Source organism: Protopterus annectens, chromosome 9.part0 (genome assembly GCF_019279795.1).
Source record: "Protopterus annectens isolate FY-2018-M chromosome 9.part0, PAN1.0, whole genome shotgun sequence".
NCBI lineage: Eukaryota > Metazoa > Chordata > Ceratodontiformes > Protopteridae > Protopterus > Protopterus annectens.
In genome coordinates this window covers 781,706,890-781,731,456 of record NC_056743.1, presented here as the reverse complement: position 1 = coordinate 781,731,456, position 24,567 = coordinate 781,706,890, and the positions used below count along the sequence as shown (strand labels likewise).

Sequence of the window (24,567 nt, the reverse complement as noted above, 5' to 3'; positions counted from 1 at the left end):
TGGAACAGGAACAGGCATTTGCAACAGCTGGAGTTGGTGGGGTGATCTATGCCTAATCTACAAGGCATTTTCTGATACAGCCCTGATGGATCTGCTACACATTCACATAACAAATAGCTCTAGAATTACCTAATCTAAAGTTCTAAGCCTTGTCTGTGACATAAGCAAAAGCATGTTGGAGGGACAGTTATGGGTGTTAGAGATTATTCCTTCTGTGGACACCTCATTCCCTAAAGCTTATTCAAATACAGTTTGGACCAATGGATGGGAAATTGCAAATTCATCCCTGGTTTGTTGCCTGTGGCCCTTACGGACAGGGGCAGTTTGTACATGCCCTAGGACAGGCATATACCAAAGCCATTCTAGTCCCTGGGCATTGATAATTGGTAAAACAGGGGCAAGGATGGCTAGGCTTAAAAAGACGCTAAGGCCATTAGCTTAGTAACCACCTATGATCCTATGAACTAAATGTAACATTTCTATAGCAGAGTCCTACTGAAGACTCACATTCTTCTCTCAGAACATTGCTGTGTCTCTGCTCTGTAAAATATATATATAATAACCAAGAGGCTAAACAAAAAATAACTCTTGATGGAAAAATCCCCCGGCACACCTGGAAGTACGATTACTTTTACTACAGCTAATTCAAGAGGTAAGCAAAACAAGATGTCAACATGTTTGCATTATCAGCTGCTTAGTTGTCCACATTGCATCATAAGCTGCTGCTAAACATCATGTGATGGGGTCATGACTATGGCAAAATCATGGGCATGGTGAAATGTATGAGCAAAATACAGTCAGCAGAGTGACATTTTTTTCTGTTCCTCATAAAATGTGTGGTTTTATGGTTAATTGTTGATTGCAGTCATTAACTGATAAACACACAGGTTTCAGAGTTCATATCTTTCAGAAAACATTTGCTAATGCAAAGCTTATTATTCTAGCAACTTTCTAAGTCTGTAAGAGCAATATATAAAATCTGCTCCTCACTTTGGGTCTTTGCGATTCTTGAGCTAACAAGTTGAGAGTGGGAGTCTTGCAATAATATGCACTGTGTTGGCTTGAGAGCAGTGAGGTGAAATACATTTATATGCCTTTATTTATGTAGTCATACATTCATCTAATCTCAGACATCTAAAATGCATGCAATCATAAATGTGGTTGTAATTGTTGACGATGTATGCTAACCAAGTGAAATGTTGGGACCTGGTAGAATGAGTCTCGAAACATGGAAACTGACTGGCCAAAAACACGGACTTGCATATACAAAGTCTGAGATGGCCATTTCCTGAAACATTCTCTTTCCTCTACAGTATGGTGAGTATATATAAGTTCAGAGTTGTTGGGCATGCACAAAAATAGAAGTTTTAAAGAGAAAAGAGATGTCTGAGATTCACTTTTCTCCTGCAGTTTTGACCCCCCCCCCCCCAAGAGTGACAGCACTCGATATTTGGAGTGCTGACATTTCAATAGGGAGCTGTGTGTGTGTGTGTGTGTGTGTGTGTGTGTGTGTGTGTGTGTGTGTGTGTGTGTGTGTGTGTGTGTGTGTGTGTGTGTGCAGAGGTCATAGCTTTTAACTCTCCTCAATCTGATTTTGCCTTATATTTTTAATCTGGTCCTAAAAATCTGTGACTTCTCGGCAAAGTGCAGTTGATTGTAGTCAATAATTGACATGATGAGTTTTAGATTTCATATCGTTCAGGAAATGCTACCTAATGCAGTACGTGTCATACTATCAACTTTATGCATATACAGTGTAAGATCAATATTAAAACTTTGTGCCCGATTTTGGGTCTTTGTTCCTGATTCTTGAGCTAAGTGGTTAAAATGGCACAGTGGAGGGGATTTCACTGTATGGTTCAGACAGCAGTGAGCTGAAATATATATATTTTTTATTTATGTATTTATTCTTTTATTTGATTAAAAGCAGACCTCTATCAGGAAGGATGCAGGGCTGTAAAAATGCAGTATGTTTAAATGCAAAAAATGAAAAAGCTTATAGGCACTATTTTAGTCAGGTGTTAAACCAGCTTTGGAATGCTGCTGTCACTGGATCTATATATTATATGAGCAAAATCATTTTTATTTCTGAAGGAGGGAGAAATTACATTAAAAATGTCTGAAACAGGCAATAAAAGTTTAGTCTGTGTGGCTCGTTAGCAATGCTTGGAGCCTGGTTTCATTCTAGGCTGTGGTGACTTATGTGCTTTTATTTATCCACAACATAAATGAATGTTTCGTCTAATAAAATATACAAAATGTATACTAATTGTGCAAACTAAATAACAAGCCAAGAAAATGTTTATTTTTTTACAGTGCAGTAAAGATTTGTTTTTCTAGTATAGCTATGTAGATGTGCATCTATTAGCATCACAAGGGTATTAATTTTACAGAGTGTAACTGGTAAAAGGTTAAATTTACACATTTTTTGGCCCTCACCTCCAGAGGTGCAAATTTACAAATATGCAAATTTTAAGTGCTATGACTTTGACCCACTGTTATGAATTTAATGGCCCCTTGCTATGATTCTAAAAGCTGAGAGGTACACCAGAAAGCATATTATTGGCCCACAGGTTGATAATAGAACTATTAATATCTTAGTCAAATTGTCCCTTCAATTTCTGTGTAATTCAATAGTGTCCAGACCCTTTTCCTAGAAAGGTGATGAAGGGTAACCCATGGAGGAATTTATGTTCATCCAATTATTCAGATCAAGTTTTAAAAGTGGCTAGAGTCCTGCTTTGTTTGACGTGTGTGTGTGTGTGTGTGTGTGTGTGTGTGTGTGTGTGTGTGTGTGTGTGTGTGTGTGTGTGCGTGTGTGTGCGTGTGTGTGTGTGTGTGCGTGTGTGTGTGTAGGTGTGGTTAGAGAGTTACAAATGGTTTAGCTTAACTGCAAGCTGAATACTCATAGCAGATTGAATAAGGTAAGCACACATTCATAAGTAATTAGTAAATATCCCCAGTTAGTAAACAAGGTTGTAGGTTAACTCAGTGACTGAAAGAATACATATACTTGGGAACACGGGCTTGTTACTGACTTTCCCAATATGCAGATATTTTATCACTGTTAAACTGTATTATTGGCACAGACCAAAGAATTTCTCTTTTCTCTTAAAACAATACTCAAGTTTCATGGCCAAGTGTCTCTGTGACAGTGGAGCAGCAAACAATAAGAAAAGATACCGATACTTGTTTAGTGAAACTTATGAAGTCCTTTTCTGCAAATTATTTTTGCCAAGAACATCACAAAAATGCTGTCTTTCTATCTAAATGTGTTATTGCTTGGGGGGTTATTCCTTTCCTTCCCTGATCTGATCAGCATTGAGAAATCAGTTACACACCCAGAACAGCAAGCACATGGCAATTTATTGTGTAACACTAGTTCATTTACCCTCCTGACCAACTAGTGATGTGAACTGTTATAAGTATAACCTAGACTAGATCACCGTGGCAGGAGAGAATTAGCAAAGCAGAAGTGTTGTGACGTTTAAAGAGCCCACAGACACAAAAAAAGCTGGAGGGGCAGATTTACCATCAAACAAAGGAATTGTGGACAATGGGATAACAAGTGCTTTAGTGCTAGAGACTGTGAGAAGCAGGTCTGTGTGGCTGTAAACAGAACTGTTCTATGGGAATGGCGATAGGAGGGAACCATGAAAACACCAGTTAGGAGGGTGTTAAATACTTCATGAAATGTGTGCTTTCTCTCAGGCTGGGTGGACAAAAACATCTGTAGTATATATTCAGATTTCAGTAACAGTAATAGGCTTAAGTGCAAACAACCCCATTTATGGGGAGTTCATGTAATATGCATGAGGATCTGATATCTCTGCATATTTGTCTTCTGTCAGAAACCGAATATCACAAGTTAAATGTAACACTATCCACTCAGCACCTCATGCCCTGCACTATAATTTGGCAGGTTCAATACCTCTGTACCACTGATGGGATGAGTATTGCATCTTGCGCAAACAGCACAAGTCCTGTAGTACTGATTAAGTAATGCACCACCAATGTGAAATCCTATAGTCCTATAGTACTGATTAAGTACTGCACCACTGATGTGATATCCTACAGCTCTGTAGTATTGATTAAATACTGCACCACTGATATGAAATCCTACAGTCCTGTAGTACTGATTAAGTACTTCACCACTGATGTGAATTCCTACAGTCCTGTAGTACTGATTAAGTACTGCACCACTGATGTGAAATCCTACAGTCCTGTAGTACTGATTAAGTACTTCACCACCGATGTGAAATCCTACAGTCCTGTAGTACTGATTAAGTACTGCACCACTGATGTGTGTAGTACTGATTAAGTACTGCACCACTGATGTGAAATCCTACAGTCCTGTAGTACTGATTAAGTACTGCACTATTGATGCAGGTCCTTCACCACTGATGCAGTAGCAGCATCACAGCCATACACTACATCTCTACAGAAGGGAAAAAAAAAAAACAACCTCCCATTAAGGCCAATCGGTCATAAGAGCCTGGAGTGCAAGTAAAACATTTTTATATCCCAGGACAGGAAAGCCGGAGACTAGTACAGTGGCAAACATAAAAAGCTGAAGTTATTTGTAATAAGATAATAAACCGTCATTCATTCAGTCATATACTACAGAGAGGTAAAAGTCATTCCACTATATGGTTGTGACTATTTCCGAAACAGAACTCTTGTCGTATCTTGGGGCAAAAAGAGGATGACTTCAATGTTGGCAAAAAAAATGTTAGCTGTGATATGTTTCTTACCTTCCTGTACTTTTTTCCTGCACCTGCAAACTCAACATCTCCAAAGGCATCTGTGGGCTCCTCTGTTGTGTGTTGTGATGTATGCCATTTAGTTATGATGGCTGCCCCAAAGTTGTCCTCCACTGCCACAGATTTGTGACAACTTCGTGAATATCCACATTGGCACTGCTCTCCACTGTGAAAATTAAATACATGGCATCAGTTTTAAGTAGCTTTGATCTACAACTTACAGTTAAAGTGAGAACAAATTGTGGAACATGACTAGAATCTATAAAAGCCAGCTTTATTAAAGTTAAATGCCAAAAAGTGTAATATCTTCTCTTTTGGTAAACAGAACGGGTCTATATCAGAACATCAAAACAATGTCGAACGCTCACACGAGTGAAAAATCACGTCCTCAAAGTTTAAGTTTGTTCGCGGTACAGTGAAGACCGGGATTTTTGCCCATTATTCACTGCTTTGCGATCACGGAGTAGGAATATATATTTAGCGTGGGGGGCACAGCTCCCCACAATACTATTGTCAAGTACATGAATATTCACTCATGTGAGTGTTCGACATTGTCGGTTTCGATGTTCTGATATAGATGCAACAGAACAACCCATGTACTACATAAATGGCACTGTCCTGAAAACTGATGGTGAACAGGAACTGTTTGTGAACAATGAACTCTGTTTTGACCACCATGTCTACTATTGCAAGAAAGTCTTTTATGTGGTCCAGCTGATCATCAAAGGAATATCTTCCAGATTCAAACATGGTATTGTACATTTATATTCCTCTCATACTGGGCCTGTTATAGAATATAATGTCCCACTTAGCATGCACTGATCCAGACACTTGGTAGAAACCCCAATAATTTCTCACCAAGAAAATTAAGGGTTTGAGTACTATGTGGTACACTGACCACCTTAAAACTTTATGTCTCTTTTCTGTGTCACACTCATAAAAGGTGACCACTGCCTAGCTTACAGGGCTTTACATGACTGTCCTATGTGATCTCATACAAATCCACTACCACCGCAAACACCTGCATAAGAACCCAACCCTATACCAAAATATAAACAGAACCTGTTGGCAGAGTAAATATTCTACCCAAAGAATTCATCTTCTTTGTAACAGGCTACCATTTCAAATTAAATATAGTAAGTCCCTATCTTCAAATAGAGACTAGACAAATGGATGGGAAATCACAAATTCTTCCCAGGCTTGTACTCAGAATTCAAATGAAAGGGGACTTCATGCAGTGAGAAGTGCTTTTACAAGGCTACAACTTATTTTTCTGAGCCACTACCTAGTAATGACCCATGAACCTACTGTTGGATAATAAAGCTAACTTTTATGACCAGCCATGTTTATTTTCTCCATTTTTGTCTAACTGTTTATGTCCATCTCTCAACTATTTTGATCATGGTGTGCCATCCCAGTCAACCACTGCTCTTACTTTTTTGGTTATAATTATTATATTGTACTTCTGTGCTAACTATGGTGTATTTATATACTTATTACTATAAAAATTTAAAAATATTGCCACTAAGCCTGTACTCCATGAGTTTGGAACAAGTAATGGTTTTCAGTATTAAAGAGTAGAAGAATAGCCTACAAGCAAAGCTTCAACTTCCAAATGAAACTATTAGATATCATTTGTTAGTGGTGAATGTTGACTCACATTAGAGGTAGACAGCAGTGAAACTGGCAAAAGACGTATAGTCAAACTTAGAAACTAAGAGGCAATAAAAACTGGAAGATAATTTTCCAGCATGTTGCTAACATTTAGTTAAACAGTATGTATTGGGAAACAACCTGTTTGAGATGTAAGACAAATTACTTGACAGCATTTGTACATGAAGGTATGCAACATAGATCCAGCTGGAAGTAACATGTAAGTGATTATTTATTTATACTATTGGAAACTTGCTGGAGTTAAAGCATGTTCAGACTTGTGACTATTTTCAAGTTTGATTTAAATTATTCATACTTTTGTTTTATGTATATCCTTCATTAAGTAAAGCAATACAATGCTTATACATGTGCAGATTAGGTTGCGATTTTACATAGCAAATGCAAAATAATCTTTTGTTTTATGTATATCCTTCATTAAGTAAAGCAATACAATGCTTATACACGTGCAGATTAGATTGCGATTTTACATAGCAAATGCAAAATAATCTTTTTAAAGAGTACTGAAACTATCTTTTCAGCACATAGATACAGTCAGAAGTTACTTATAATGTGTGGTAAAACAGCTATATTGGCAGTTGGTGTAAAATACTGTAAACTGCCATATTTAACTTCATGCCCTCAGACTGTTAAATGTTGCCATGTACAATTTGCAATTTGTGATGATTTTGACCCAAAACTTCAACACAATTATTTTTGATGGGGACTATTATGTATTGCATACAGTTGAATTAGCCAAGTTTGTCAAGATGGATAATTTTGCAAACAGAAAACGCATGTTTTTTAATTTATCTGAGAAATGGCAAAATTTACTTCATGAAGGAATGTAGCAAGAAACTTCAATGCAGCAGTATTATTTACTATATAATCTGACTCTGTAGCTGTCAAATGTCTCCCCTTCCACAAACCATGACATCACACTCATACCGAGCATTGGCTAGCACATGCCCCTTATAAAGCTTGTGTTGCTGCTATCAACGCATATCAGATCTTCAGGTCTTCGCATTACTTTGAAACAGCCAGTTCCTTGACTGCATACTCCATTTTGACAGCAGGTTGCCAGTTGTTTTGCTTATGTTTACTGTAAGGAAGTACCTTTTTTGTTTTTTGAAGGTGTCTGTTGTGAGAAATGATGTGTATTGACTTTCCAATAAACAAATTTCACTTAAGCATTTATATTCTCAGCATATCTTCTGTTTACAGGTTTTGAAGACACCAAAACTTACTAACATAATGCACGATGTAATATAATGTCCAAAATAAGTCTTGCAGGCACATTTACAAAAAAAGAAAATGTCAAATGAAAGGGGCAAGCAAAGGAACATATTCTACTTCAAGCATGTGCCAACTTCTTCTTTCAGCTTTTCCCGGTTAGGGGTCGCCACAGCGGATCACCTGTCCGCTCATGATTAGCAGTGGAATTTTACAGTGTGTCAAGTTGGCAGCCTGGCACCCAACCTTCCACAGAAGGCACACACATGCATGCACTCATGCCTAGGGCCAATTTAGAGTGTCCAATCCATCCACCTACAGCATGTCTTTGGGATGTGGGAGGAAACCGGAGCACCCGGAGGAAACCCGTGCGACCACAGGGAGGACATGCAGACTCCACACAGAAGGCACCCCAGCCGACGATCGAACTGGAGAACCTCTTGCTGTGAGGTGGCAACACTAACCGCTGCACCACCATGGCCACCCACTTCAAGCATGTGCCAATGTTTATCTTAAAAGATTGTTGGGTTTACTAAATTGGAAGAAAAAAGTAAAGAGAACATCTAAGTTCAAGAAAATCCTTGACATCTGATAGAAAGACACCTAAATGTTTACTAAAATGGGCTATCTATGACTATTTTAAAGGGTATGGCTCATATTTTACCCTTTTTGGTTAGGAGTAGGGTCAGACTAAGTTCCTTACATTAAAAAGAGTCTTATAGGTACTGATGTGTTACAGAACAGGTCACTTTCAGAATATTTCAGCATGGGAACAAGTGCAGACCTTTTCAGAAAAAGAAAATCATTTGTAGAGGAACTGTGCAATTTTTGCAAAGAATTGACAGCGTTTACATAAAGCTTTCTAAACATGCGTGGATCTTCACCAGAGTATGAACTGATGCTAACTAGAAAATAATCCTTGACGGTGCAACAGTTTAATGATCATCATTACATTGACACTACAATGATGAAAAGTCTCGACAAAGCTGTCCAGTTAAAATGCACACAGTCAAAATAGACATACCATAAAAACCTGAAATATGCATACCAATAGAATAGAAAACTTCACCTTTATTCATAGGTAACTCCATCATTTTATTTGGAGAGGGCACAGCCCCATGTGACCCATCCAGGGCATGTGCAGTCTTTTTCCATATATTATAGGCATCTTGGAGGCGATTACATCTTGGAGGAAGGGACTTCCTCCCAGTACAGTGACCACCATCAGTATGAACATACATCTCATAGTACATCAGGCTTTCAAGACCATTATACTGCAGCCACTCTGGTCTTAATTCTCATATCATACTCATATGACCGCATTGGTCAGAAATGTATGAAGCTACAGTATATGTAATGCACCAATTCCAGCCACGTCCATTTTGTATCATTAAACTGATACATCTGTAATTCCCTTGGTCAGTGTGGGGCAGCCCTTGTGAACTGGCATCATATCAGCTGTTTATCACACCTGTGGGACAAAACCAGTTGCTAGGCTCAGGTTAAAGAGGTTGTGGAGTGAGTCCACTAATGCTTGTTGAGTTCTATTGATTAGACAACCAAGAATGTTGTCAAGTCTGATGGACGAGGCATTCTTCATTTTAAACACTAAGAACCGGTTCCTACTGCAAGAAGTACACTGGGAGCACATTGTTAAAGATTAGTTCTTTTGTTCCTTTAATCTATACAATGGAACTTCATCAGATAGCACAAGATACCAAAAATCACATTTTTTTAAAACAGTGAAGAATCAGTGAAAATCATTGATTAATTAAAACAGTCATCTTCTTAAAGTGAATACTTCCTTAATATTTTAAAAGTCACATATACATATAAAACCCAATATACAATTCAGTATTTTATTACATCTTAAAATGATAAATCTTAATACAGAAAACACACAAACCAGTGAAACATACATCTAATACTTATATTGTTTAAATACTATTTAATTTTGAATGTTGAATACATAGAAATTTTAAATTCTGTCCACCTTCAAAGCTAACAAACTACTTATTGATATTCTATCATTTATCCCAGGAGGTTGTGTAGCATTTAATAAAACTTGGCAGCATATTTCCCTATATTCCACAAATGAAGACCAATTTCCTCTTCAGTCACTCACTACTACTTTTTCCAGGATACAAAACACAATTTTCTTCATTTTGCAGACATCTTTCAATACATAGTCTTTCATGATGGTTGGTGGCTTGACTTCATCTGGGGTAAGTAGGCATTGAATGGATGTCTTTGGGGTGAAGCTAGCACTAAATTTTCTTACCAGTACAATATCCACTGGATCAGAGTGGATAGCACCATTATGAATAATCAGTAAGCAATACTGAGAGGTATTTCTTATTTTCCTGACATAACTAAAGGATTTGCAGTTCTCTTTGGCTTCTGTAGCTAGTCTGAGTTTAAAAATTGCATGTCTGTGGTCCCTTAATTCTGTTATGTTTACTTATTATGAATTTGGAGTATTTTATGGAGAAGGTTGCTTGTTTGTGGTCAGACTTTACCAGTGAGGGGGATATCTTGGGGATGGTATGGACACATGCTAGGTTTGCTAGGACCAGATTAAGTATTCTTTCCTCGGGCTGCTTAATGTGGTCAAGGGAGTTCTTGTTTATATAATCTGAGATTGTTTGTGCATATCCTACATTGGTGGCATAGGTCCCCCAATTTATCACTGGGTAGTTAAAAATCACCTGGAACAACGGTGTTTCCCTTTATAGGGAGCTCATCAAGAATATTTAGGATTATACAATAAATCAATATTAATGTTCAAAAGCATGCACAATGATTAGATACCCAATCAGTGTGCCCTCTGTAAATCGAGCATATGTCAATTGGCTTAAGTCTTCTTGAGTGGATGGATTTCTATTGGAATGTTATTCATAATGCCATCCAAAATCTATTTTAACAAGGACAGGGCTACATATAAGAAAATTATGGAAGTTGTGCAAAACTATACATAGTTCAGAAATACTGTTAAGACTATAGTTGATCATAATGCATGTAAACCATTTCTCTCAGCTATCAGCAGTTTTACAGAAAATCTCTAATTTTCCTTATATTTTTACCACAGCCCCTGTAACATGTTTTTTTTGTATTTTATACAGACACTCAAGACAAAAAAAACAAAACAAAAACCCCAAAAGCAATATGCAAACGGCAGTACCCTCTTCTCTGTCTGCTCTACTGCACTGAAATAATGTTGCAATGTTTCAGCTCCTACATTAAAGCATTAGTTCCAGATGAAATAATAAACAAATTAAATTAGCGAGCAAATCACACCAGCTACTAGGATGAAAAGTAGGGATGTAAAAATTACTAAATGCGATTAAAAATAACAAAATGAACACATACTGAACCACGGCCAGGGTATAACTCTTTAATAAATGGTTAGTGCTTTCACGGATAACATTAGCCTTAACTGAATTTGGTCTGAAGAAGGTTTGCAAGACTCAGAAGGCAGAAAAACAATGAGTACACAGAGGTGTAAACAGGACTGTGACACAGGGTATATATCAAAAGTGGCAAGTAATGTGGAAATGGGACAGGAAATGAGAAGGCATAAGTAGCAGAAAAAGGCAGAAGGTAATGTGGAGCAATGCCAAGATTTCAGGCAAAAAAGGGGTGGAGTTTCAAACAGTTATGTTAGAGGGAAAGCAGACAGTAGGTGAGACAAAAACTTGGTCAAATGATGAAAAGGACAGAGATATGGAGATTCCATGTCAGTTCTCCAGATAAGTCAGAAAGGTTAGCAGTCTATGTATTAAGCATAGCACATATTCCGAGGTATTTCAGTTATGAGGATCCAAGCAAGGATAAGAGGAGTCTCAAACACCATCAAAATTAAGCAGCCCAACAGTCATATTAGGGGAAAAAAGTGAGCTCGAGAGGCAATACAACATATTAATCACAACATTTTGAAAGAGATGATAAACTGGGTAATAGTTGGTAAGGATGAAAGAAGAGAAGACCAAAAGGCAAGTGCTCATGACTGCAAGCTCGAACAATCAAAAGGCCAAAAGTACCCAAATGCCAGTATTCAGAAGCTTGAACCCTGGACGTTTAAAATGACAGGTGCAGAAGGGTGTGCACTGGAGTTTACAATGGCATACTATGGCAGAAGTGAGCTATACCACCCCCGGGAACAGTGGACACAGATATGCAATGAGTGTCACAAAATGGAAAGGAATTCCTGTGTATGGATGGTTATTGTACAATCTAAAAAGGAAATCACTTTAGATAATATAAATGTAGATATGTTTAGCTTAAAAAATGGCAAGTTTACACACCACAGGTTATCAGAAGCTTTTCCAGGAAATGAAGTATTAGTCCTTTAAGAGAATAATGTAAGGGACCTGAACAGTGCAAATTTATGGTTGATGGATGGAATGTTCTTAACCAAATCACAATATACTGCCTGCTATACAGCAAACATTCCTGTGTTCATCACTGTGAGACATACAAAAGTATTCCCCTAGTATATTGCATAATGAGTAGAAAATCCCTGAAAACTTACAACCACTTCTGCCAGTGTTTTTGAGCTGCTTACCAATGCAAATTTGACAGCAAGTGTTAAGCACATTATGTCCGATTGCCAGACTGCTGCTATAAAAAGTATATACATGAATATCAATGGCACTGTTCCCAAAGGATGCCTGTTTCACTTCGGCCAGAATATCCAGATTAAAGTGTAAAGTTCAGGATCAGCAACCGTGTAAGGAAAATGTATTACATTTCTAATGGGTGAAAAAAATTGGTGGCACTTTCATTTCTGGACCTGGCAGATATTAACGGCACTTTTGAGGGTGTTAAATGTACATTTCCAGAAGAGGGAAACTATTTATTATAATATTTTGAGGAATGATATCTATGTGGGAGGCCAAGGAAGTTTGCTACAAGGACAGTCAGGAGTTGTAAATTTTCACTGATATTTCCAATGGAGTTTTGGAACATTGGTGTACTGAATTAGCTCATGTTGCCTTAGATACAGAATTCAGTTGAGACATGGTATCAGAGGGTTAGATGTTTAACATCTGTAATGGAGGTTCTTGACAGGGAACAACTCCGTGTTGATGAAATATGACTGAGAATGGATATTGGATGTCTGCCATTGTCAAAGAGGAGGAAGGTGTTGCAAAGGCAAGAGTGTTTAATACAGGTTGTTAACACCACCACAGACTACTCAGTGTTGGATTTTCTCAAGGCTGTTGCATTGCTGCTCAAGGTGTACATCTAAATCCAAAATAACAAAACCAAGGAATGCTGAAGGTCCAAACCAGCAAAAACAGACTGTACAAATGATAAAATAACTGAACGGCACCAGCACGCTGTGCTGCATAAACTGATAAAGACTATTAAAACATATAAAATAAAGGAATTATTACTTTCAGGCTCAAAGCCCTTCCTGAGATTCAACATTAAAAAGCAACTCTTACTGTTTAAAAGATAATAACTAATTAAATCATCTCCTCAGCGGTCTACACCCCTTCAGGGCTGGTTTCAATATTATTTTATATGTTTTAATTAAGTCTATCAGTTTATGCAGCACTGCATGGTAGTTTTGTTCAGTTATTTTATTGTTTGTACAAGGTGTGCATCTGCTGTGGTGCATTGTGTACCTCACTTGTACCTTTAAGTGCTGGCAGGAATATTTATTACACACTCAGTCTCATTCAACACATTGTTATCGCCATTGTACTTTTATGTATGGGAGTGCATTCTAGGATACGAGTCTTCACTATTGTTTTGTTTTAAGGAGGTTTGCATTGATGTATCTACCAGGAAGGCTAAGTTGTTGATGTCTAAGTTGTGCACGTGTACTTTTCACATTTGATTTTCTGATCCACCGGGTGTTGCAAGCAATAGTTTCGGAGTCATGGAATCTCGCTGGGAGTATCAGACATTTTCGAGCATATGAACATCGGTGTTTGGTAGTTTCATCCTTTTGATTGTTCGAGTTTGTGGTCTTGAGCATTTCTATTTCAGTCTTGGGTTTTTTTGATCTTACAAACTATAAATAATAATCAGATAAAGTGGATAACTTCATGAGGCAGGAAAATACCTTACAACAACATTAAACTAATTGCCATGATGCATACTGAATAATCAAGGAGACAGAAAGAAATAGGGGATGTAACCAGATGAAGAGGTCTGTACTCAGCTAGTAACAGGAGCAGCAGGCAAGGCTAAAAGTGTATCCATTGCACTTAGTATGTATGAAGAGTTTCTTGAGCTACTTGTTGATATACCCGTACGTAACGGTGACCATGCAGTTGTCTGGTTTGCTAAAAGTGAAGGGGACACAACAAGCAAACATAAAATTAAAGGATAGAACTGCAGAAAGGTAAACTGTTTTAAATTATGAGAAAGCCCTCAGACTAAAATAGCAATCTAGAAAACTACAGGGGAATAAACAGCATATGGATAAAAATAGAGAGGATTATATGAACAGCTACAGAAAAAAAGGCTAGGAGAAAATCAACAAGGCAGAAAGAAGAGACAAGTGTGACGCAACTTGGATGGAGACAACCCTTGAAAAATAAGCAGCATTCCATGAGTAAAGGAAAGGAGTCTAATCAGGAGCAGAAAGAAGCTTAAAAAAAGGCTACTATAGCAGATACAAATCAAGGAAAGATAAAGCAAAGGCTAAAAGGGGAGAAGAAAGACATTTTAATATGTATGGAAAAGGAGCAGTGTTAAGATAAAAGTGCAAAGACTGGTAAACAAGAGGAAGGAGTATACTTCAGATGTGGAAATGCAGAATTCCTCTAAGGATTATTTGGGAGGAGTATACTTCAGATGTGGAAATGCAGAATTCCTCTAAGGATTATTTGGGAAGAGTATACTTCAGATGTGGAGATGCAGAATTCCTCTAAGGATTATTTGGGAGGAGTATACTTCAGATGTGGAAATGTAGAATTCCTCTAAGGATTATTTGGGAGGAGTATACTTCAAATGTGGAGATGCAGAATTCCTCTAAGGATTATTTGGGAGGAGTATACTTCAGATGTGGAAATGTAGAATTCCTCCAAGGATTATTTGGGAGGAGTATACTTCAAATGTGGAGATGCAGAATTCCTCTAAGGATTATTTGGGAGGAGTATACTTCAGATGTGGAAATGTAGAATTCCTCTAAGGATTATTTGGGAGGAGTATACTTCAGATGTGGAAATGCAGAATTCCTCTAAGGATTATTTATTTTCTCCTTTACAAAACAGAAGAAATGAAGTGTCAGCTTGGAAGGAAAGGGGGGAAAAGAGGACATCTGACAAAGACAGTTAGCAAAGGAATTTACAGAAAGGAAACTGGAGTTGAGAGCAGGTAAGACACAAGGTTAATGTTAATATAATGTGAGGTTCCTGAAGTACCAGGAAAATGTACTTACAGTTCCCCCGACAAGCCACTCACTCTACACTACTGAAGTTCCAGAGCACTGGAATGAGGTCATGGTGCTGTCACTTTATAAAGTGGAGCTAATGAGAAACCTGTGAGCTGACACTGGTGGAAGACAATGTCATGTAGAAGATATCAAGTGAGGAAGAGGCTAGTTAGTTGCTTGGATAAAAATGTCTACAGAATAATTGTATGAAACAACCAGTGTCAGTCTGCTCTGATTTAGTTTTATAACTGATATATGCTGGAATATGACCAATCAAACCCAGTAGAGGGCTTGTGCTGTTCTCCCTGACATTAGTAAATCCTTTGATTGCATGTTTTGATAATGAAGTTTTCCTCATTGAGTCTAAAATGGTTCCTGAATTGAATTTTCTGCGATTGCACAAACTGTCCTACCTACAACAGGCACTTCAGGTGATTACAGCCCCCCTTTTTCTCTTTTTCTGAACCTCAGGGGACATATTTAGTCTTTAGATGCATGACTTGAATGGAAGTTGTTTAGAATACCAGAGTGGTGACTGACAACATATCTAGGCTACTATGTGAACATACTCTTACAGAACATTTGTTATTAGAGCTTCTGGAAAGGTGAATCTCTGTATTTTAAATCAGCAGTTATACCTCAAATAAGTTATTTCCTTTAATGAGACTATCCTCACAGTAGGTAGGAATCTCAAAAATATTCCTCGCAGTTTATTTGTAGTGATATTGCTGAATATTAAAGATTTTGCTGAAGCTCATAAATCATTTCCATGGAAAACTCTGTGTCTACATCACCGGTGATACAGTTGTAGAAATGGATAATTCTCTGCTGTATGAAGCTGCAGCCATTGCCAAACTCCAACAACCTGTTTTTTTTTTTTTTTTTTAATTTCTACAACTGTTTTGTGCTTCTAATACCATGACGGGAATGGACCCCATTCCCAAGTCAAAGTATAATTAAAGTTCATGAAATTAGTATTGTTTCAGTCTTTGATGTCAGCCAAAACTACTCTTTGCGCCATCTGCAATGTGTCCAGTAATGACTCCTCCTGCAATTCATAGAGGTCACATATAACTGGTAATATATCCAAGTAAGACTGTAGATTCTTTTTTTAGAAGACCCATTGCTCCTACTACTATTGGAACTGTCTGGTTATCCTTCTTCCACATTGCCCTCATTTATGTCCGCAAATCCTAGTATTTTATGACTTAGTCTCACTGTGCGCAAGACACTGCAGTCATTGGGTGTAGCAATTTCAATGACCAATGCTACTTTTTTCTTCTTCTCATGGACTACTATATCTGGTTTTCTCACATTTGTTTGTTGAACTGTTAGTAATGAGTGATCCCATGTGATATAAACTTCATAATTTTCTATGATGCTTTGTGGCTCATGTTTCCAATGTTCTTCAGTCATTTCAATATTATAATGTTTGCACAATCCCCAGTGCAATAGTCTTGTCCCATTATCATGCCTTTCAGTATACAGTCCTTCTGCCATTAGTATATCAAAACCAGCAGCAAGATGTGTGACAGTTTCCAGTTCTGTTTTACAAAACTTACATTTTTTTGTTTCTCCCACAAGTTCAATGGACTTTGTAAACCATCATATACATAGTCCACTATCTTGAGCCAATGATATTAAACTTTCGCCTTCTGGTTTAAATTCACCTCTCCTTAACCATTCCTGCATTCGATCCAGATTAAATTGAGGTTATTCCAAGAGTTTCCTATACTTGCAACTCAATTTATGCATTTTCCACATTTCTTGCCTTTTCATCTGATCCTTCACCTTATATTCTCTCTCTTATTTTTTGGCACATTCAATTGCTGCCTGATTTTTATCTACTTCTGATTTAATTTCTATTCCTGCTTGACACCGATATGCTTCTGCTAAAGTAAGTAGGGAAGTCATCTTAGGACTTATTCTCCTTATGTTTTAAAACTTTTGCTATATTTGGGTCTTGTGAGGTCAGCAGATATGTATGCAGTCCTACGACTGCAGATCTATACATGTAATCAATTTTGAGGAGTCCTATGCCTCCTTCAGAATGGGGAATATACAGACTCGGTATACACTAATTTTTAAAAATCATTTGATAGGCATGAAGCATCCTTCTTGGTTTCCTGTCGAACCAATCCTACAGCTATTGGAGCCAGTCAAGTCACTCCAAAACTGTAAGTTAGGACAGGAAGAGCAAATTGGTTTATAGCTTGGAGTTTGTTCCTAGATGTCAGCTTTATTTGCATTATGCATTAATGTTTTATTGTTGATCTTTCATCAATTCCCAAATATTTATACACTCCCTCTTGCTCAAGTTTTTTTATATCACATTCCTGTCCCAAACTGATGTCTCGTTAGTGCTGCTTTACAGGTTGCTTTTGCACATCTATCAGGACCAAATGACATTCTTATGCCATCTGAAAATGTTTTGGCCCCTTGCAGTTGTGCTTTCAGTTCCTCATCTGATGAACTATACAGTTTTAAATTATCCAGAAAAAATAGATGAGAAGTCTTTACACTTTGTTGTTTTCTGGGAGCCAAATTATAACCATGGCCTAATCTGTTAAGTAAACAACTTAATGGGTTAAGGACAGGACAAAAGAGCAACAGTGACAGAGTCACTCTGGAATATCTCCCTTTGAATGTTTCATCTCTGGAATAATAATTTGTTCTTAATCATGGCTCAACTGCAAAGTGGTTTGCCACTATTTCATGGTTACTGCAATGTAGTCGATCAGTGTAGGGTACATCTTATACATATTAATGCACTCTTATCCGTAGATGTGGAACACTTTCAAAGGCTTTTTTGCAGTATCTCCATGGCATAATTAGATTCTTCCCCTTTCCATTATGACTTTAATAACAAATGATCCTTTGTTCCATATGGCTTGCTTTTGTTACCCTCTGTTCTATTGTCATAACTGATTTTTTTCAAAATTACTGTAAACTCTGGTGGCATCAATTCCAGTGTACAGTTTATACATCATTGGAAGACAAGTTATTGGTCTATAGTTTTTAGGATAGCTTGCAGGCTCGCTCTTAGCAGATGTTTTGCTTTTCCTGTTGTTAACTCGGTTGGTGTTTGTTCGGGGTCCGCATATAGATAGTTCTTACTTGTGGCAAAATTTTCATATAAAGATGTTAATACTTTTAGCTAGAAGTTAGATACTGCATTTGGGCCTAGGGTTTTCCAATTTCTTTTACTTCTATCCATTCAGCATCTTTGTTATGTTCCACAGAATCTTCATAGATATTTCACCTCTATTTCTTCTTTTTTGGTGGCATTTCAATTTATTTTCTCTTGTTTCCCAATTCTCTATAAAACTTTTTTGGATCATTAATAAATTACTTATTTTGTACTTTTCCTTTAGATTTATCTGTGCACATTCTAAGTTTTTTCTGCCTGTGCTGATATTTTTAGTTTATTACTTATGATAGTACATGATAGATAGATCCTGATCTGTTCAGGTACTGCACATTGCTTTCATCACATTTATCTTTGAGTATTTTTGTTGATCTGTTTCCTCTTCTGTACTCTTAACTGGGACACGTCTTGTCCTAATTGCTTTATCGTTTTCTCTGCTCGATACTTTCATGATGGCATTTGATTTCTTCCCCTTCTTTTCCCTTAATGCCCTGTGCTTTTGTGGTAACACCGATATTAATTTAGATACACAGTAATATATCATATTTCCTTCTGTTGTATTGCATGAATCTCTAAGAATAGTTCTAATTACTGTGTTCATTTGTTTTATCAATGTTCTAATTTTTGGGGTTTTGACTTTCTGTAGTCTATTAATCTTAATATATCTGCCCATCCCTATTAAACCAAGCAACTCTTCTCTTGCATCATTTTCTTTTAAACTCAGGACACATTCTTTGTTCTCAGTTTCCTTCGGGCATTCCACAGAAAGCTTCCGTACATCGCCCTGTGTCACATTCTCTTCTATTTCATCCTATGGCATCCATTGCTCCTTCATATGGGAACTCACTTGCCTATCACTCCACAACACTGACTATGTCAGAGTCGCCACAGTTTCCTGTTCCTTCCATTGATGCGCAACTCCAACTGAACTTTTGTACTGGTTTCTTATGGAAGGCTCCAAAGTATCTTCATATGGCAAATAAATGTTTTCCACTCCTAAATTTGGGAATCCATTACTCTATCTTGCTGTGATGTTATCAGAATTAGATGTTCTACACTAAATCCTTCACTTTGCTGGTAATCCATAACTTCAGTTCCTGTTTCTTTAACTTCTTCATAACTAACCCTCTTTTCTCATGTTTCTTTAACTTCTTCATAACTAATCCTCTTTTCTCATGTTTCTTTAACTTCATCATAACTAATCCTCTTTTCTCATGTTTCTTTAACTTCTTCATAACTAACCCTCTTTTCTTTTTCTCATTATTTTCTTATTTTTTTGTATCGGAAAGTTTTCCATATCTGGATGCCTTTGCTTGTATTTCTTTTCAAATATCTTCCGTGCTGCCCTTTATGTATCAATTCATTTTGCTTTCTTCTTTGCATAAATGTTACACCATATTAAATCTCTTTCTTTCCCACGTCCATATTTCTTCAGATGTTTTATGCTCCTCCAGTTTCTCCTTACTTGGGGGACTCATTGTTCCATCTTGCTGTAATATAACCTGTGTTAGACTTTCTACACAATCCTTCACTTCACAGGTATTCCATAACTTCAGCTTCTATTCTTTTAACAACTTCTTTACTAATCTTCTGTTCTTGGCTTTCTCATTTGTATAAATCTTATACCATCATCAGATCTCTTTCTTTCCATGTCCAGATTTATTTTATATACCTTTTAAACATCTTGAGATTTCATTCTTTATATTTTTGCACTTCCTCAGTCACTTCTTTTTCCAAGTGGTCTAAAGTTTCTTATTCTATATAATGTTTTTCATTAATCTGTTGCATTAATGAACACAATTTTTTTACTTGGAACACATTTACTCTTTAGATGCACAATTTAAATGGAAGTTGTTTATTATACTTATATTGTATGGGGTCATTTACTGCACTGTTATAACTTGTTGATACTTGTGAACCCTCTGCTATCTCTGAAAAAAACAAAAAAAAAATCTTGCTTTTTCCCACTTTTCTGAGATTTAAAAAAGTTCAGTTACAGGCTTGCTGTTCTTGAACTGTTTGTAAGTTTCTGTGAGGCCATTTTTTGCTTGGGCTAAAGGAAAGTCTCTCTGTTGATCAGTGGCAATGAAAAACATTGAGCAGCCTGCCTGCCCCTGTGGGAGTGGTTACTGACTTGAAACTGTAGTTTTATTGGCCATTTTGGGTCAATTCCAAAACTCCATCTTCCTCTCTTAAAACATGGTTGCCTCGTGGTTTTGGTGTCTTTTCAGGCTTGTTGGCTGTTGGTGAAGCACCCACCAAGAGGAGAAAATGCTAAGAGAAGAAAGGAGCCACTTTTGAGACTTTAAGTACTTTTCCTCTGTTTATTTGCTATTTTTTTCTGCATAACCACCTATTTTGAGCATTTTCTAGCTTGTTAAACTTGATTTCTGCATTAGTAACTGTATTTAGAGCACAACCTAGAGCTGTTTACTGAATTTCCTGTTTGCACTTATTTTTAAAATCGTTTTTTTCTCAAAACTTGCATTTTATCTGTCTTTGGCCTAGCACTCTTGTGTGGGGTCATTTACTGCACTGTTATAACTTGTTGATACTTGTGAACCTCTGCTATCTCTGAAAAAAACAAAAAAACAAAAAATCTTGCTTTTTCCACACTTTTCTGAGATTTAAAAAAGTTCAGTTACAGGCTTGCTGTTCTTGAACTGTTTGTAAGTTTCTGTGAGGCCATTTTTTGCTTGGGCTAAAGGGAAATCTCTCTGTTGATCAGTGGCAGTGAAAAACATTGAGCAGCCTGCCTGCCCCTGTGGGAGTGGTTACTGACTTGAAACTGCAGTTTTATTGGCCATTTTGGGTCAATTCCAAAACTCCTTCATCTTCCTCTCTTAAAACCCTCTTTTGCATGATTTTGCACGTTTTTGTGCATAGCGCAACAGCGGGCAGTGCCGCCTAATTGGGTTTAAACTATTCCTGGCTCCACAAAGTCTGCTCTTCACTTTTTCCCTTAGAACTGCTCTATTTCTCAATTTAAACACCATATTCTCATTCTAAGGCCCTTCACTGGTCCAGTTAAGTAACCCTACAAGTTAGCACTATTAAACCATAAGCACTACTTACTCTTATACTCTCTATGATTACCATGTCCTCTATTGGTCCGTCTTAAATTCAGTTTACCTATATTACTCTAGCATGTCCAAAGGTCAGTCAATGGTTTCCTCTCCAGTCCAGCTGGTGAATCTGGAAATTTTGAGGCAATGTTACAACTGTCTCATGTACACGGACAACCCTCTCCTCCTCCAAACAGGTTCAAATATATGTGAGAGATGCAACTATTTAGCCAAACTGGAGGCTGAGCTCTCTCATCTCAAAACTGCTGTAACCAGTCAAGAGGAGAAGGTAACCTCACACAACACAATTCCAGTATCACAGTCCCACCACATCAGTGAACCAAACACATAAATGCACAAAAACATACTCAGAGGCTCTAAATAAAAATCTACCTAAGCAACAGAGACCTCCAAAGCAGACATCCAAGCAAATGCTACCTCAAAACAAAACACACACAATACAAAGCCCACAAAGTCAGTGTGCCAAGCAGCCACAGCCCTTAAGGCTGAATAACACACCTGATACTCTTGTAATAGGTGACTCTTTTGTCAGACACACTGACATCCCGCTCACCAGGCTGAATAAAGAGAAGGTCACAATGAGCTGCCTGTCGGGTGCTAGGATCCGCCACATAACGCAAGCACTCGGGTCACTCCAAAGCAAATACAAATATGACTCAGTCATTATACATGCTGGTGTGAATGACCCGAGACGTACCTCCCTGGATTACATGAAAAGAGACATAGAGGAGCTCTCTGATCATGTAGCCCAGGCTGGTATGACCCTGACCTTGAGCAGCATCTTACCCTCACCTAGAATGATGCCACAGTACAAAGACAAAATGATCGATTTTAACAATTGGCTAAAATTCTGGTGTCATTCAAAGGGGATCCAGTGTCTGTCAGCCTGGGATGACATGCTTGACAAGCCACGTTGTTTCGCTAGGGATGGCTTGCACCTGTCACCACTGGGCTTTCGGATATTGGCAAAGGCTCTTGCCAACCCACTTAGTGCCTTTTTTAGGCAAGGCTCAAAAGTCAAACCCATCCCCATAGACAGCACAAGGAACAAGAAACTAAGGGTAATGCTGCTAAATGCCAAAAGTCTTAACCTCAAGATGCACGCACTCAAAGCTCTCCTCAGTATGGAGAACATCGATATCTGTGCAGTGACAGAAACCTGGTTCAAGGCTCCAGAGAGCACCCCAGCACTACCAGGCTATACCTCATATCATGCTTTTCAGCCCCAAAACCCGGACCGAACCACAAAAGGAGGGGGAGTTTCCATATTTATCAAGGATATCCACACCTCCAGGTTAGTGGCATTGCACGAAGTATCGGAGACCATCCATGTGCAACTAACAGTGGGAAAGACTGCTTTTCAGTTTATAGCATCCTACAGACCACCCTCTCAAAGTCAGGAATCCCACTTGGCTTTCCTGAAAACATTGGAGAACATGAAGATCTCTCCGAACACCATTATATTGGGCGACTTCAACTACCCAAACATTAACTGGGAGCACTACTCAAGCCCCAGCACCTTAGCCCAAAGGTTCCTGGAAATTATAAACTCAAATGCTATGGAACAGCTAGTCACCACTCCCACAAGAGGGGACAACATACTAGACCTGATCATTACCAACGTGGGGACTCCATGCTCCACACCAGAAGTATATCCCCTCATTGGTAAGATCAGGCCATAAATTAATTTCACTGGATGTCCACATCCCGACCCCACCCCCAGCCCAGAAAACCACAGTGAAAAACTTCTCAAAAGCGAACTTCTCACTTCTCAAAACGCAAGAGGAATGCTTCAAGACTCCAGGGCCAGTAGAAACTACGGCCCAAACTGCAGAATCCTATATAAACGCATTCTACGGATATCTCCAGGAATGCATGGATCATGCTATCCCAAACAAAACCAAGACCCAATCATCCAAAGGCAGGCATCCAGTCTGGTGGACCCCTGCCATAAATAAACTGTACAACAGAAGGAGGAAGCTACTACATGATAGAGCAAAATCCCTAATAGGGAAGGCATCTCTGATCAGTACTAGCAAAAAATTACGATCCCTCATAAAATCCTCCAAGGCCAGCTTCGAGAGAAAAATTGCACAGGACACTAAAGAGAATCATAAGGCTTTTTTCAGTTATGTTAGAAACCTGGGAGGCAACTCCCAGACTTGTTCTGAGTTTATTCTAAATGACAAAAAATACACTGAACCCACAGACATCGCCAATATCCTGGCAGACAGGTTCAATGCAAACTTCTCCACCCCTCTCCCCCAAAAGAGCAAGTATCTATCCCGGCAGAGGGCTGCCTCCCAAACATCTCTGATGCTCAAGTGAAGGCTGCCCTCTCCAAAGCAAAAAACACTGCTTCCATGGGACCAGATGGCATCCCAGGTTGTGTCCTACATAAACTCCAAGAGGAACTAATCCCTCAAATAAAACAGCTATACAATCTCAGCCTCACTACAGGATATGTGCCCACAGAATGGTGTACAGCAACAGTGGTCCCACTCCACAAAGGTGGAGCCTCTACGGACCCTGGAAACTATCGCCCCATAAGCCTGACTAGCTTAGTCTGCAAGACTATGGAGAGGATCATCATGGAGCTCATAAACAAAGACATTGGGGACCTACATACACTAGATCCTACCCAGTTTGGCTTTGTCAAGGGCAGATCCTGCCTTTTGAACCTGGTTGACTTCTTCGAAACAGTCACCAAAGCCATAGATGAAGGGAAGGTAGTCCACACAGCCTATCTGGACCTTGCAAAGGCATTTGACACAATACCCCACTCAGGCATCATAGATAAGCTATCCAGCTTAAATATAAACCCCTATGTCACAAGATGGGTCGCAAACTGGCTCAAAGACAGAACCCACAGAGTGAGAGTTGCTGGAGCCATGTCACACTCAAAACCGGTCACAAGTGGTGTCCCACAGGGTTCTGTCCTGGGACCACTCTTGTTCGGTATATACTTTCCGAGGTACAGGCAAACGGAGGACTATGGCTCACCAAGTTCGCAGACGACTGCAAACTGGTCGCCATAATCAACTCTCCAGCTGACACAAACATCCTTCAAAAAGGTCTCACAGAGACAGATAACTGGTGCCAGCGCCATGGTTTAAAGCTAAATGCCAAAAAATGTATGGTCATACCCTTTGGCAAAAACAATGTGCCCACAAATTACCACATAGGCGGAAACCCATTAAGTACAGAGAAAGTTATTAGGGACCTGGGGACCCAAGTTGATAGCAATCTCTCCTTTGAAAACCACATTGCCAAAGTGGTTAGAAAGACCTTCTA

At 38.4% G+C, this 24,567-nt stretch overlaps 1 protein-coding gene across 3 annotated transcripts in view; it reads right to left on the bottom strand.

The window, feature by feature from the left end:
- LOC122811523 (transient receptor potential cation channel subfamily M member 4-like) overlaps positions 1 to 24,567 on the bottom strand; it is a 1,266,622-nt gene that overhangs the window by 706,914 nt on the left and 535,141 nt on the right. For all 3 annotated transcript variants that reach the window (XM_044083407.1, XM_044083409.1, XM_044083408.1), the window contains one exon: positions 4,755 to 4,929. In XM_044083407.1, the coding sequence (XP_043939342.1) occupies positions 4,755 to 4,929 (175 nt within the window). The remainder of the gene's footprint in view (positions 1 to 4,754; positions 4,930 to 24,567) is intronic.